This window comes from Moschus berezovskii, chromosome 27 (assembly GCF_049115385.1).
Source record: "Moschus berezovskii isolate FMDL1 chromosome 27, NW_MosBer_1.0, whole genome shotgun sequence".
Lineage (NCBI taxonomy): Eukaryota > Metazoa > Chordata > Mammalia > Artiodactyla > Moschidae > Moschus > Moschus berezovskii.
The window spans coordinates 21,134,821-21,151,394 of NC_142486.1; the positions used below are offsets into that span (position 1 = coordinate 21,134,821).

At 45.4% G+C, this 16,574-nt stretch overlaps 1 protein-coding gene across 3 annotated transcripts in view; it reads right to left on the reverse strand.

The window, feature by feature from the left end:
- SCNN1B (sodium channel epithelial 1 subunit beta) overlaps positions 1 to 16,574 on the reverse strand; it is a 71,066-nt gene that overhangs the window by 20,927 nt on the left and 33,565 nt on the right. For 2 of the 3 annotated variants that reach the window (XM_055409673.2, XM_055409671.2), the window contains 3 exons: positions 7,758 to 7,881; positions 4,170 to 4,488; positions 494 to 770 (listed from right to left, as the gene is read on the reverse strand). In XM_055409673.2, coding sequence (XP_055265648.2) covers positions 494 to 770; positions 4,170 to 4,480 — 588 coding nt within the window. In that variant the 5' untranslated portion in view covers positions 4,481 to 4,488; positions 7,758 to 7,881. Of the gene's footprint in view, positions 1 to 493; positions 771 to 4,169; positions 4,489 to 7,757; positions 7,882 to 14,263; positions 14,467 to 16,574 lie in introns of all 3 variants that reach the window. The other variant, XM_088832937.1, reaches the window with a different exon arrangement.

The following is a 16,574-nucleotide window of genomic DNA, read 5'->3' on the forward strand; positions in this document are numbered from 1 at the left end:
ATGACTGCATTTAAACACCTGGATCCAGCCACACCTGCACCCAATCCACCTCTGGACTTCTCAGTGTGTGAGCCAAAGAATTGCCTGTTTAATTTAAGCTAGTTGGATCTGGGTTACTGGCATCCAGTGATATCTTGAATAGCATACTAACTATTGCTAATTTTAAAATAGCTGGGATTTCCCTGCTGATACAGAGGCTAAGACTCTGAAGTCCCAATAGTGGGAGCCCAGTTTGATCCTTGGTGAGGGAACTAGATCCCACATGCCCCAGCTAAAGATCCCACATGCTGCAATGAGGATCAAAGATCCACAACTGAGACCCAGCACAACGAAATAAATAAATGTACAAAATTGTATGTAAACGTACAAAATAGGCACTGGCTCCAGCTTTCCCCTAGCCAAGACCCAGATTAGTTAAGGAAAGAGACTCCCATCAGACTCACTGGATAGGGCCCGTTGTTTGACCCGTGCCCAGGGAGAGGGATCCACTTACTAGTCTTATGGCTACTTTGCACCTGTGGGCACTGCAGGGCCTTCCTGGTGCTGGGCTGCTGCTTGCTGAGCCATTGACGTTGTCCTCAAACAGGTCCAGAACCACCGGGTGGTGGGGATTCTGCTCGTTGATGAAGACCAGGGGCGTGTGGTGCCAGATGGACAGGTTCAGGGCCCTGGTGGCATTGACCTGGCTGAGCTCGGGACCCAGGATCCTCCCCAGGACTGCCTCCATCAGTTCGTCCAGGTCCTTCAGCAAATGCTGGACTTTGGAGTATCTGGGTTGGGGAGAGGCCAGTCAGGGGGGCAAGGGGCAGATGCAGAGCAGAGCAACCGTAGTCTGGGGTCCCCTCCTACTCCAGCGTGGCTGCCACCACGTGTGAGAAGGCTGCTCCTCCCTGCCCCCAGCACCCACCTCTCGACCCACCCACCCATGCGTCCATGCATCCTTCCACACATGAGTGACACTCATTCTTCACCCAGTATTTGGTGAGTATCTACTTTGTGCCAAGTACCCAGAGGCTATTATACTATGTGCAAGGCACACAGGATATTACAGCAAACGAGACAGACCGGGTCTCTTTCCCTATGAAATTCACATGCTCCTGAGACAGAATCCTAAGAGCTCATGGTTATTGATCACTCACCATGTGTCAGGTGCCAGGTGTTCCATACATCTTCTTTAGTTAATTTATAAATAAAATTCTATAATGACCCCCACATGTGGATAAAGAAACTCTGGGAGGTGCTGCGATTTCCTGAGCTCACCCCACTGAAGAAGGCGCAGAGCTAAACACCTGGCTTTGGTGGGCCCCAGTTGGTATGCTGTGGGTGCACGGGGTTCGGACTTATTCCTCCCAGGAGGGGTATAATATTGAAAGAGGGGCAGGTCTGTGACCCTGAGGTCCTAAATCTCCAGCAGCAATTTGGGGAATAGGAGCCAGTTTCAGCAGGGAGAAGACTGTGCGGTTGGGATCCAGGATCTTCTCAATCCCTGAGGTTCCCAGACTGGAAATGGTGACCAGTCAGTCCAGCAGAAATGGGTCCACCCCAGTGAGTGTTTCCACCAGGCCCTGGGTGGGGGGGCTCCAAGCCCTGCACCCCTGTCACTCCAGAACCTGATTTATCCAAGACCCTGCCCAGAGTGTGGTCTCCAGGGTGGTGTGTGTGTCAACTCTGGCTGGAGGACTTCCTGTAGGAGAGGTCACTAAACCCTGGATATAGGCCCAAGTGCTGGTATGAAGGCGGCCAGCGGCCAGAGCTGACATCAGTCGCAGATGCTGACACCGCCTGTGCCCTGATCACCAAACCAGCCACCTCTATGCACACAGGGAGGGGAGGACTGGGAATGTGCTGGGCTGTGGGGTGGGGGCTGCTATTATAGCCTGGATGTCTACAGCTGCTGTCAAGCTTGGCAAGATCTGGGTTTGAATTCCAGCATGCCACTTAATGGGCTTCTTTGGTTGCTCAGCTGGTAAAGAATCCACTTGCAATGCAGGAGACCCTGGTTCAATTCCTGGGTCAGCAAGATCCCCTGGAGAAGGGATAGGCTATGCACATTCCAGTATTCTTAGGCTTCCTTGGTGGCTTAGACGTTAAAAAATCTGCCCGCAATGCGGGAGACCTGGGTTTGATCCATGGGTTGGGAAGATTCCCTGGAGAAAGGCAACCCACTCCAGTATTCTTGCCTGGAGAATCCCCGTGGACAGGGGATGCTGGTGGGCTACAGTCCATGGGGTTGCAAAGAGTCAGACATGACTGAGTGACTAAACACAGCACAGCATGCCGCTTAATATCTGTGTGACTGTGGGTAGGTTAACTTCTCTGAGGCTCTGTTCTCTCATCTGTGAAATAGTGGGAGATTAAAACATTTACCCTAGAGGATTTTTTGAGGATTCAATAGGGTGATGTTTATAAGCAGGGTGTGTTATTATAATTATAAAGAGTTTTCTTTTTTTTTTTTTTTATTAAGAGTTTTCTTGAGTAGCTTCAAAGACCCACCCAAGCAAGGAAGAACAGCCCTATGACCAGAATGAGGTGACTTTCTGATAACTGGAAAAGTAACCAGGAAGTATGATTTGCCTTCCAGGACCTCCTTTTGGACAAGAACATTTCCTGTGACTCAGACATGCTGGCTCATTTTTCAGCCCCTTGAATGCACCAAGCTCTGTCTCATCCCGGGACCTTTGCATGTGCTATGTCCTCCACTTGGAGCACTCTCTTCATCCCACCTGGCTAACGTCTACTCATTTCCTGGGGCATTTTTCTGTGACTGATCCCCAGCCTTTCCTCAACCGACTAGGCTGGGTCTCCCTGGGTGTCTCCTTCCTAGGCCTTGCCATCCAGTGGTTAAACAGTGGCAGCTCTGGAGTCAGATAAGACCTAGATTCAAATTCCACAGCTGCTCACTGTATGTCTCTGGGAAAGTTCCCTCACCTCTGAATCTCCATTTCCTGACCTGTGAATTGGGGCTACTAGAGTAGTGCACCCCACCCCCCCACCCCAGAGTGGTTGTGTGGATTAGAACGACATGAATTATCCAAAGAACACTCAACATATTGCCTGGCATTTGGGCAATATTATGAAATGCACTCAATGCATGGTTGCTATAGATGGCTGGAGGACTTCCTGTAGGAGAGGGCACTAAACCATGGACACAGGTCCAGTCTAATCCTCACAATGAGAATGATTTCAATATTTATGTAAGAAAAGATGAATGTCTGTTTTCTCTGGGAGGCTGTGATGAGGACAGGAGGAACTTTGTTTTAGTTACTGATGTATTCCTGGTGCCCATAACAGTGCCTGGCAATAGGAGTGTGTTAGTTGCTCAGTTGTGTCCTACTCTTTATGACCCCATGGACCGTAGCCAGCCAAGCTTCCCTGTCCATGGAATTCTCCAGGCAAGAATACTGGAGTGGGTAGCCATTCCCTTCTCCAGGAGTTCTTCCCGACCAAGGGATCAAACCTGCATTGCAGGTGGATTCTTTATCATCTGGGCCACAAGGGAAGCCCCAGTAGTAGGTGACAATACTAGGTATTCAATAAATACACATTGAATCAATAAATAGACACTAGTGAGCACCAAAGAATTGATGCTTTTGAACTGTGGTGTTGGAGAAGACTCTTGAGAGCCCCTTGGACTGCAAGGAGATCCAACCAGTCCATCCTAAGGGAGACCAGTCCTGGGTGTTCATTGGAAGGACTGATGCTAAAGCTGAAACTCCAATACTTTGGCCACCTCATGCGAAGAGTTGACTCGCTGGAAAAGACTCTGATGCTGGGAGGGATTGGAGGTGGGAGGAGACGGGGACGACAGAGAATGAGATGGCTGGATGGCATCACCGACTAGTTGGACATGGGTTTGAGTGAACTCTGGGAGTTGGTGATGGACAGGGAGGCCTGGCGTGCTGTGATTCATGGGGTCGCAAAGAGTTGGACACGACTGAGCGACTGAACTGAGCTGAACTGCTTGTGACTGAAGGGACTACCGGGTATCTTTGGAGGTTCTTTTAAAGCTGAGGAGGTTTATGAATTGTGCATCTTACTTGCTGCAAAGAGGGAAAGAGACAGAGAGAGAGAGAAAGGAGGAAATGGGAAAGAAGGAAGGAAAGCGGGAAGGAAGGAAAAGGAAGAGCAGCAGCCCCGCGGAGACCAGCCGTGCTCCAGGGACCACCTACTGGAAGGGGCTGGCGTTGCAGATGGTGACGGCGGGAAAGTCCATGGTCTTGAAGCCGATGGAGAGGGAGACGCTGACCTCCCAGTTCAGGTAGGTCTTGATGAAGAGGCCCCACTGCCAGCAGACGAGGGAGGTGAAGAGCAAGGTGAGCACGAACCACATGGCCTTCTTCTTGGGCCCCTCACAGATGATGCGCTTGGGGCCGTGGGTGTTGGTGTTGTCGCAGTACCACACCAGCAGCTCCTTGTATGTGTAGCCGGGGCCCTTCTGCAGCCGATGCAGGCCCTTGAGCAGGTACTTCTTCACGTGCATCGTGGCTCCTGCAGAGACAGCCGCGAGAGCCACGTCAGATACCACGCCAGCCTCACGTCCCAGGATCTCCCAGCTGTGATCACAGCATGGGCACTGGAGACAGACAGGCTGGCCCTCTCTCCATCCCTCCCCACCTCCCTCCCTTCCGTCTTGCCATTTATCATCTAGCCAGCCAGGTGCTAAGTCACTAAAGTCATGTCCGATTTAGTGTGACCCTATAGACTGTAGCCCACAGGCTCTTCTGTCCATGGGATTCTCCAGGCAAGAATACTAGAGTGGGTTGCCATGGCCTCCTCCAGGGGATTTTCCCAACCCAGGGATCAAACCTGAATCTCTTACAACTCCTGCACTGGTAGGTGAGTTCTTTACCACTAGCGCCCACCCCAAAACCTTTATTAAGTGCCTACTGTATGCCAGACACTTAATTAGCCCCTCTGAACTCAATGATAAGCAAAATGGACATGGTTTCTTCCCTCTGGGGATTTCCAGCTTAGTGGACAACTTACTTAAACTCTCAACTTCTTAGGTTCTCCATGTGTAAAACTAGGGACAACTGTACCTAGTTTTTACACAATTGTGAGAGGGTGAAATTGACTGATGCCTAAAAAGTGCTAAACACAGTGCCCAGCACAGACTAAGTGCTCAGTATGTTGGCTACCTTTACAGCAGCTGTTAGTGCTGAGACAGACGTCAATCATATAACCTATCAGAATGCGTAGTTAGGAAATGTGACAGGAAGGATGGGAACCCTGAGCGCCCAGAGGTAGGAGACGGTGGTGGTTAAGAATGAGGACTCTGGAGTGAAATGCCTGGCTTTGAATCTCAGCTCTGCTACTTTCTAGCTGTGTGACTTTGAGCAAATCACTTTCTCAGTGGCTCAGTTTCCTCGTCTTATAAAATGGAGATAATAATGGTTCCCACCTCACAGGGTTGCTGTGAAGACTGAAATGAATGAAAATACAGAGTGTTGATTAAGGCCTGGCACCTAAGCATCAGCTACCATTGTTACAAATAAATATCCCTCCTCCTAAATCTGGGAGTGAGTTCTTGGAGGAGTGGAAGGGGAGGGCAGGAGAGGAGTGGTGGTGGGCAGAGGGCAAGGCCTTGTGGGCCATGCTGAGGATCGGGGTTTCAGCGGAGGTGAGACGCCGTCAACTCTGCAGTGTGAAGAGATCGCCTAGCTGCTTAGTGGAGACGGACCGGAGTTGGGTGAGGGTGGTCCAGGCGCATTGGGTGCTAGCTGAGGTTCATCCAGCAATGGGAAACCTTCCGAGACTATTTCCCACCTGCATGAGCAGACAGGGTTCTTGGGTCGTTAACCAACAAACTTGTCAAAGAGCCTGGCAGATGATGGCTTCTCAGGAAACACCTGCTTCCTCCTTCCTTCTCCCCAGATACAGAGCTGGAACCTGCTGCAGGAGCACCCCAGCCCTGGAGCCCCAACAGACCAAACTTCCTTTGTGACGTTGTCCTGGCTGGAATGACCCCTGCCTTCCTCTCAGAGCCTCTGTCTCTCTGGGGGCTCTGCGGTGGGCAGGGTGGTGCCTGCTTCTCAGAGCCCCCTCCCCCAGCTCTGATGTTCCTACATGAACCCCTCCCCCAGGCTCAGTGGGTGTGGGTGGCCAGGCCAACATGCCTAGCTCTGGGGCAGGGGTCTCACACGACCCCAGTTTGGAACGTTGGAATTCAGTTCTGTTACTTTATACTGGAGTAACTGAGGAAGCGTGGGCTTGGCAGGTGGCTCAGTGGGTAAAGAATCTGCCTGCAATACAGGAGATGAAGGAGACGTGGGTTCAGACCCTGAGTCAGGGAGATCCCCTAAAGGAGGGCATGGCAACCCACTCCAGTGTTCCTGCCTGGAGAATCCCCTCGGACAGGGGAGCCTGGTGGGCTACAGTCCATCGGATCACAAAGAGTTGGATGTGACTGAAGCGACTGAGCACGCATGCATCCAACTGAGGAAGCAACCTCCCTTTTAGCTAAGACTACTAAGCTGGTGGTATTTGGAATCACAAATGGGGAGACAGCCTGAAAAGAAAGCCGACACAGAGGAAAGCAGGGCCATGAAACCGAGATTTCTGACATCATTTGAACACCTGGATCCAGCCATTGCTGAAGCCATTTATTCCTGGGCTCAGCAGATACAGGAGGCAGTAAATTTTCCTTCTTACTCATGCTGATACAAACTGGATGTCTGTCATTTGCAACCAATCGAGAAAGAAATTCTCCTCGTTCTGCTCTGTGTCATACTTACTTGTCCTGTGGCTTGTCACTCTCATGACGTCATAAGCCCCCTGAGGGCAGCAGCATTGTATTCCCAACAAGCCTAGCACAATGCCTGGGACACCACTGAATATTGAAATGAATGATGCCAGACCTTGTTATCTAAACAGAGATCTTAAACTTACCCCAGCATGCTCACTGCTGACCTAATTTTCTGACAGAGTAACACTCCTCACCTTCTTGGCCAAAGCACTAAGGACTATACTCACTAACTCCACTGTCTCTGCTCTCTGATGGGATTCAAGCTCCATGTGCCTCTCCAGGCCATCATGGCTGGAGGACAGATATCCACAGACTAACCCAACCCCTCTTTTTCCCAGAGAGCCCATTCTCTGCTCTGGCATAATAAAGTAATAATACTTATAATAACAACTATGATAATAACATCCAAGTACTGAGTATTTACCATGATCCAGGCACTGCAATGTGCTTCTTATGTTACTTCATTCCTATATAATTTACAACCCTAAACCTGGAAAGAACTGGGGCTTTGTCTATCTTGTATGGTCCAGCACCCCAAGGTCCAAGAGATGAAGAATACATTAGGCTCCAATAAAAAGTTGTAGAAGAAATCGATCCAGGGTCTCCCTGATATCTACTCTCGTGCCTTCTCCTTTAACCATTCTGATTCGGTCAAGAAGAAAGTCTTAAGTCACTAACATCTGTCTGAAAGTGAAAGTGTTAGTTGCTCAGTCGTGTCCAGCTGTTTGCGTCCCCATGGACTGAAGCCCACCAGTCTCTTCTGTCCATGGAATTCTCCAGGCAAGAATACTGGAGTGGGTAGCCATTCCCTTCTCCAGGGGATCTTCCCGACCCAGGGATCGAACCTGGGTCTCCCGCACTGCAGGCAGATTCTTTACCACCTGAGCCACCAGGGAAGCCCATCCATCTAAGCCCCTCTAATCTCCCAGTTTAACAATGAGACCTCAAGCTCAGAGCCTTGTCAGGCAATGGTTGTTGTTGTTGAGTCGCTAAGTCGTGTCCTACTCCTTACCACCCCGTGGACTGTGGCTGCCAGGCTCCTGTGTCCTCCGTTATCTCCTGGAGTTTGCTCAGGCAAACGTATCTGGTATCCACAACCTTCTGTCTTCACTGGGCTTCTTTTTAAGAGGGATCTTCTGTTAATAAACAAGAGACATTGGCTTTTGCTTTAGGCTCATAGATACACGTAAGTTAAAAAAAAAAGAGAAATTGATTAAAAAATGTTGATTAAACAATAATATTACATGCAACAAAAACTGTGAATGGCAGGTAAATAACAGAAGTTTGCTGAGTACTGTCTTATCACCTAACTAATCTGGGACATTAGCCAACTTAAAATCAATAAATGCTATAAACAACTTTATGTTGTTCTTGTCAGATTTCACCTCCAGGGTGATAGGTGGCCTGTGTTTGGAATGTATACACAGCTTGTGTAGAAAGGTTTGAATTAGCTTACAGCTTAAACCAACCCAAACAAGCCAAATGGAGTCTAAGTCCAGGTATGAACTTGGGAAGAGCGGACGCCGTCGGTCATGCTTCAAGAGTCACAGATTATTATCTACACCTTGCCCCTGAACTTGTCGTAACATTCCTGGCAGCAAATGCAGAAACAATAAATGCTGTGTACAACCATTTCTGTTTTCTTCTAAAAGAAAACATCTGCTCACTTTCAGACACAAATTTCACTCGAGATTTGACTCAGTGTCCTAGGGGATTGATAACGGGGAACTCAGTGTGTGTCTCTACTCATTATTTTGACAAAAGGCACACAAATATTGATACTATTTAATATGGTCAATTCTTCTGAACCTTCCATTCAGTGTTGCAAATGGATGGCCCATGAGCTGTATGGGGTTTGCAATAGTTTTTGTTGCTGTTAGCACATGTGTGCATGCTTAGGCACTCAGTCGTGTCCGACTCTTTGCAACCTCATGGACTGTACCTGCCAGGCTGCTCTTTCCATGGGGATTCTCCAGGCAAGCATACTGGAGTGGGTTGCCATGCCCTCCTCCAGGGGATCTTCCAGTGTGCAGCTTCCCTGGTGGCTCTGATGGTAAAGAATCCTCCTGCAATGCAGGAGACCTGGGTTCAATGCCTGGGTAGGGAAGATCCCCTGGAGGAGGGCATGACACATCTGGGGCGGATTCATGTCAATGTATGGCAAAACCAACCAATATAATATTGTAAAGTAATTAGCCTCCAATAAAAAATAAAATAAATAAAGTGTAGATTCAGTGGATTTTAGTATATTCACAGAGTTGTTCATCCATCACCACAATATATTTTAAAACATTTTCATCTCCCCCATCTGTATCCATCACCAGTCACTCCCCACTCCTTCCTCTACCCTACCCCACCTCCAGGCAACCACTAATCTATGTTCTGTCTCTATCGATTGCCTATTCTGGACATTTCATATAAATGGAACTCTATATCATCTGGTATTTTGTGACTGGTCTTTCACTTAGCATAAAGTTTTAACTTTCATGATGCCCAACTTGTCTGTATTTCCTTTATTGTTTACGCTTTGGTGTGGTATCTAAGAATTCATCGTCTAACTCAAGGTCATAAAGAATCATTCCTATGATTTATTCTGAGAGTTTTATAGTTTTAGATCTTACATTGAGGTCTTTGACCCAGTTTGAATTGATTTCTGTATATGGTGTGAGGTAGGGGTTCAGTTTCATTCTTTCACAGGAGGATAACCACTTATGCCAACACCAAGACTATTCCTTCCCCTATTTAACTGTCTCAGTGCCCTTAGTGTGTTTTTTTTTTTTAATTATTTAATTTAAAGAAAACTTATTGGGAGGTGGGAGGGAGGTTTAAAGTGGGAGGGGACATATGTATACTTATGGCTGATTCATGTTGAGTATGGCAGAAACCAACACAATATTGTAAAGCAATTATCTTCCAATTAAAAATAAATAAATTTAAAAATAAAGAAAACCTCAACAAGTGGAGATATTCATGGATCAGAAGTCTCAATATTGATAAGATGTCAATTAACCTCAAATCAATCTCTAGAATAAATTCAATTTAAATCAAAATCCCAGCAGACATCATGTAGAAATTGACAAGCTGATTCCAAACATTACATGGAAAAGTAAAAACACTAAAATAGAAAAAAAAATGTTTTTGAAAAAGAACAAAGTTGAAGGACTTAACTTACTATAAAGTACAGTAATCCAAACAGTGCAATATTGATGTGATGATAGGCATACTAATAGACATATTAGTCAATGGGATAGAATAGACTCTAGAAATAGACCTATAAAGGTGCCAAGGTAATTCATGCAGAATGGATAATCTTTTCAACAAAATATGCTGCAATAATGGATATCTTTGTAAGAAAAAGGAATCTCAACTTCTACTTCACACTAAATACAAAAGATTGACTTGAATTGGATCAGAGACCTAAATATAAGTGCTAAAACTGTAAAACATCCAGAAGAAAGTATAAGAGAAAAACTGGTGCAATCCTGGGGTAGGCAAAAGACCTTTTAGATAGAACACCATATTATGAATAAGAAAAGAAAATAAATTGTCCTTTATTAACTAATTAATCCTTCTGCTTTTCAAAACACTTTCAAGGAAATGCAAGAGTAAGTCACTGGGAGCAAATCCTTGTATGTCTGACAAAGAATTTGTATATAGAATACGTAAACAATCCCTACAACTCCACAATAAGACAACCCCTCCCTTCCAAAAGGGAAAAATATTTTTTAAAAAACCTTTCATAAAAGAAGATATATGAATGGCTCATAAGGGCCTGAAAAGATGCCTAACATCATTAGTCACTGGAGAAATGCAAATCAAAATCACAGATACCATTTCCCACCCACTAGAAGGACTGACAGTATCGATGTTAGGGAAGATGTGGAGGAATCAGACTCTCCTACATGAGTGGCTGGAACGTGAAATGGTACAGTTACTCTGGAAAACTTTGGCAGTTTCTCATAAAGTTAAACAGGCATTGATCACACGACCTTGCAGCGCCCCTCTTATTTGTCCAAGAGAACCAAAAACATAGGCTCACACAATGATGTGCACATATATACTCATAGCAGCCTTGTTCATTAATAATCCCAAACTGGAAACAAGCAGCTGTCCACCAACAGGTGAGTGAATAAACTGTCGCATATCCATACAATGGAATACTATTCAGTAATAAAAGGAACCAACTACTGATACATACAATAACATGGATGGATTTTTTTTTAAAAAGCTATTATGCTGAGAAAAAGAAGCTAGACACAAAAAGGGTACATACCATACAATTCTATTTATATGAAGCCCTGGAAAAGACAACAACTAATCTACAGTGATAGAAAGCAGAACAGTGATATTCTGGGCCTAATATGAATAGTGGATCCACCCAAAGGGTAAACCAGGGAGCCTTTTGGAGGTGATGCAAGTATTTTATATCTTGAGTGAGATGGTGGTTAATTAGATGTAAGCATTTGTAATAACTCATCAAATGCTCAGAGAAGGCGATGGCATCCCACTCCAGTGCTCTTGCCTGGGAAATCCCATGGACGGAGAAGCCTGGTGGGCTGCAGTCCATGGGGTCACGAAGAGTTGGACACGACTGAGCCGCTTCACTTTCACTTTTCCCTTTCATGCATTGGAGAAGGAAATGGCAACCCACTCCAGTGTTCTTGCCTGGGGAGTCCCAGGGACGGGGGAGCCTGGTGGGCTGCCGTCTACGGGGTCGCACAGAGTCGGTCACGACTGAAGCGACTTAGCAGCAGTGGCATCAAATGCTATACTTGAAATGGAAGTATTTTGTCTGTAAATTACATCTAAATAAAGTTTTAACAAAATATTTAAATCCATGCCATCTCAAAATTATGCAAATTCACATTTAAAAAAAATTAAGATTTTCTTCAACTTTTGTAAAATCAGAAAGATTTGATAATTGTCCCCACATGGCAGTTTCTTCTAGAAAAGCCCTTGTTAGACTGTGCTCCCCAGTTCACCCCAGTTCTCCCCATTCTCCATTTTCTTAGCTCAGCTCACTTCACTCTCTTTAATTCCCTGCCTTGGCTTATGTGGACATCTGACTTTGTGACCCCTATAAATTGCAGGTCAGATGCTATCATTAAAATTCCCTGTACTTAATTTTGCTGCAAAACCTCAATTATCTAAGATTATCAGGGAATAAGAGTTCTGGATAGCTGGATTTTTATAGTTAATTGAAGGTTAACCTGAAAATGGAGTGGACTCTGGATATTGAAAAAATCTTTCATGTTTCTGCCTCTTTAGCCCCAGAGCATGACTGACTCTTTGTTCTTGAGAAGTTAACCAGGTCAGAGCGATTGATGGGGCTCACTGTACCAGGCTGGAGAGGGTGAAGGAGAGTTTCAGGGGGGCAGTTGGAATCACTTCAGGGACCAGGACATTCCCTGGATGTCATTTTTGTTCATAAATGCAAATGTGCCCATTTCAGACACCTAGATTTTGGCCTCTAAATATCATTCTTGACTAAAATGAACCAGGGCTTCTTAGAAAAACTGCTAATATGAGTTTTGATGCAGGAAATGTACAAGATGAGCCTGAGATCTCTTACCATACCGGAAAACAAAGCAAGCTATCAAAGACTACTTGTTGCTGTTGTTTAGTTGCTAAGTTGTGTCGATTCTTTTGTGACCCTTTGGACTGTAGCCCACCAGGCTCCTCTGTCTATGGGATTCTCCAGGCAAGAATACTGGTGTGGGTTCCCATTTCCTTCTCCAAGGGATCTTCCCGACCCAGGGATGGAACCCATGTCTCCTGAATTGGCAGGTGAACTTTTTGCTACTGAGCCATCAGGGAAACCCCATCAAAGACTACTGGGGTGGGTCAAAAGGACTCCTTGAAGGGATTTTTACTAGCAAAGATGGGACAATTGGAACATCTTTTAAAAAAAAGCATGGGATTAATTGAAATATATTAAATGCATAAAACCCCATGAGTTCATAATAATACTGAAAAAAAAGAGGGAGTAAGTAGAACATTAATGTTATTTATAAATGTCATTAATAAATGGGTCCCCTATTGATTGCAGCCATGAAATTAAAAGACGCTTACTCCTTGGAAGGAAAGTTATGACCAGCCTAGATAGCATATTAAAAAGCAGAGACATTACTTTGCCAACCAAGGTCCGTCTAGTCAAGGCTATGGTTTTTCCCGTGGTCATGTATGGATGTGAGAGTTGGACTGTGAAGAAAGCTGATCGCTGAAGAATTGATGCTTTTGAATTGTGGTGTTGGAGAAGACTCTTGAGAGTCCCTTGGACTGCAAGGAGATCCAACCAGTCCATTCTAAAGGAGATCAATCCTGGATGTTTATTGGAAGGACTTATGCTAAAGCTGAAACTCCAATACTTTGGCCACCTCATGCGACGAGTTGACTCACTGGAAAAGAGTCTGATGCTAGGAGGGATTGGGGGTAGGAGGAGAAGGGGACGACAGAGAATGAGATGGCTTGATGGCATCACTGACTCGATGGACATGAGTTTGAGTGAACTCCGGGAGTTGGTGATGGACAGGGAGGCCTGGCGTGCTGTGATTCATGGGGTCGTGAAGAGTCGGACACGACTGAGCGACTGAACTGAACTGAACTGATAGGTTGTTGTACCTACATTAGGGGCACTAGCAGATATTATATGTTCAATAAATTCCTTAATTTTCTGAAAGAATCTGTAAAGTTGAAAACCCAGCCTGTTTCTGTATGGTCCTCAGGCTCAGAATACTTTTTATGTTTTCAATGCATGCATGCTAAGTCACTTCAGTCATGTCCAACTCTGTGTGACCCCATAGATGGCAACCCACCAGGCTCCTCTGTCCACAGGATTCTCTAGGCAAGAATACTGGAGTGGGTTGCCATTTCCTTCTCCGATGTTTTCAAAGAGTTTAAAAAAAAAAAGAACATGCAGTGTCTGTGGCCCACAAAGCCTGAACTATTAACTATATCTGGCCCTTTACAGAAAAAATATTTGTCAAAACCTGATTTACTGTGTCCTATATGTTTGCATTAAATAAGAAGAAATCCTTAAATTTGGTTTTTATGTAAGTATTTGTAAGTTTGATTTCATTATTTGCCCCCCAAATACCTGCTAATTCAATGTTTCCCAAATGTCAATCATTTGCATACCACCTGAACAGTTTTTGATAAATCCCTATAGCACTTGTATCACTATTCACTTAATATATAACATCATCTGAATTCACCTTTTTTCCTTGAAAAACTTCAACTTCATCCTAAGCAACACTATGCCTGTGGAAGTTTGATGTGTTAAGCCATTTTTTTCTTAATACATGTTAGAACAGTTCTATGATTTTAAAAAGGGTTCCTCTCAAAAGATTAAAACCATCTTCCTTATGACTCTGGAGGAAATGCTCTGTTAACCGTTTCTGCCCGCTTGAAGCACACCCTCTCTCTCAAGCACTTCCTCCTGTGTCTTTCAGGTATGTTGGGGTAGCCAGAATTACGCCCATTTCACAGGGAAGGTAACCAGAGTACAGAGGCACTTACGGTCACAGTGAGTCAGGCAGATCTGGAAATAGAAACCCGGTCACCTGCCTTCCAGGCACCTCTCACCACACGCTTGATGGGCCCTCTTGCTTCTGTTCTGGCGGGTGCTGGGAAAGTCTGCAGTGTAGCGATAGGCCGTCTCGTCTGTGTGTGCTTATGTACCTCCTTCACCCAAGGCTGTAGTTCACAGGCCTCTAGGGGTCCTTCCATAAAGCCAAATAAAGCAGTGTGGTTGATAAGATAAAACCTTAAAACAGTGGCTCCGGGGTGGGATGCGGGGGAGCTGTGGGTGGGGGTGGGGGTAGAAAAGCGGGAGGGGGAAGAGATGGGAAGAGGATTAACAGGAACAAACTACTAGGTATAAAATAGAAAGATGCAAGGATGGGAATAATGCCAATATTTTATAATAGCTTTATGTAGAGTATAATCTATAAAAATATTGAATCACTATGCTGTATACTTGAACCTAGTCTAATAATGTAAGTCAACTGTAATTCAATAAAAAAAAAAAATGTGGCCCCTCCAGTCCTCCAGGAGAGAAGGACGCAATGGTCCTATCTGAGCTGCTCAGGGATGGGGAATGCTGCCAAGGTCTATCATTAAGTGAGAGAAAAGAAAGAGCAGAACCATATATAAAGCAGGGGTGCATTTGTGTAGAAAAAAGAGAACTAGTAACCCATCTCCAAGGGGACACACAACAAAGTCCTGACATAAACTGCCTTCCAGAAGGGAGACTGGGGGCTTCCCTGGTGGTCCAGTGGCTAAGAAACTGCCTTGCGATGTAGGGGACACCAGATCAACCCCTGGTCCGGGAAGATCCCACATGCCCTGGGGCAACCAAGCCCGTGGGCCACAACCACCGAGCCCACGCGCAGCAACTACTGAAGCCTGTGGGCTCTAGAGTCCGGGCTCTGCAACAAGATAGGCCCTGGCAATGAGAGGCCTGCACACCACAAGCTGAGAGTAGCTCCCCCTCTCTGCAACTGGAGCAAGCCTGCAGGCGGCAAGGAAGACCCGGCGCGATCAAAATGAAATAAATTAATTACTTAAAAAAAGAAAAGAAGGGGAACTACATGGTTGGGGACACAGGCAGGGAAGGAGGTTTTTAAAAATGGACACAGTGGAGGAAGGTGAGGGTGGGATTAATTGAGACAGCAGCATTGACATATATACACTATCCTGTGAAAATAGTTAGTGGGAAGTTGCTAACACAGGGAGCCCAGTCTGGAACTCTGTGATGACCTAGAGGGGTGGGGTGGGGGAAGGAAAAGGAGAAGGAGGCTCAGGAGGGAATGAATATATATACATGTGTGTGTGTTATGACTGATTCGAGTGGTACAGCAGAAATCAACACAAAATTGTGAAGCAACTTTCCACCATAGAAAATAAATAAAATTAAATAAAAATGAATTACTTCTTTGGCACCTTTTATAAAACTCAACATCCAAAAAACTAAGATCATGGCATCCAGTCCCATCACTTCATGACAAATGATGGGAAACAATGGAAACAGTGACAGACTTTATTTTCTTGGGCTTCAAAATCACTGCAGATAGTTACTGCAGCCATGAAATTAAAAGATGTTTGCTCCCTGGAAGAAAAGCCATGACCAACCTAGACAGCATATTAAAAAAGGGAGACATTACTTTGCCAACAAAGGGCCATTGGCAAATGGTTTTTCCAGTAGTCATGTATGAATGTGAGAGTTGGACTATAAAGAAAGCTGAGCACTGAAGAATTGATGCTTTTGAACTGTGGTGTTGGAGAAGGCTCTTGAGAGTCCCTTGGACTGCAAGGAGATCAAACCTGTCAATCCTACAGGAAACCAGTACTGAACATTCATTGGAAGGACTAATGCTGAAGCTGAAGTTCCAATACTTTGGCCACCTGATGTGAAGAACTGATTCATTGGAAAAGACCCTGAAGCTGGGAAAGACTGAAGGCAGGAGGAGAAGGGGATGACAGAGGATGAGAGGGTTGGATGGCATCACTGACTCTATGGACATGAGTTTGAGCAAGTTCAGGGAGTTGGTGATAGACAGGGAAGCCTGGCGTGCTGCAGTCCATGAGATCGCAGAGTTGGACACGACTGAGCAACTAAACTGAACTGATATTTTGGATCATATCAATGTCTAATCTATTCATTTATTCAGTCAGGAAATATTTATTAAGCACCTACTGTGTGCTCAGCACTGTTCTAGGCATCCAGAATCCATCAATAAACAGTAAAGAAACCCCTACCTTTGTGTACCCTACATGCTCCCAGGAGGCAGAAAAAAATTTTAAAGAAGCAATTTTAAATTTTATGCTA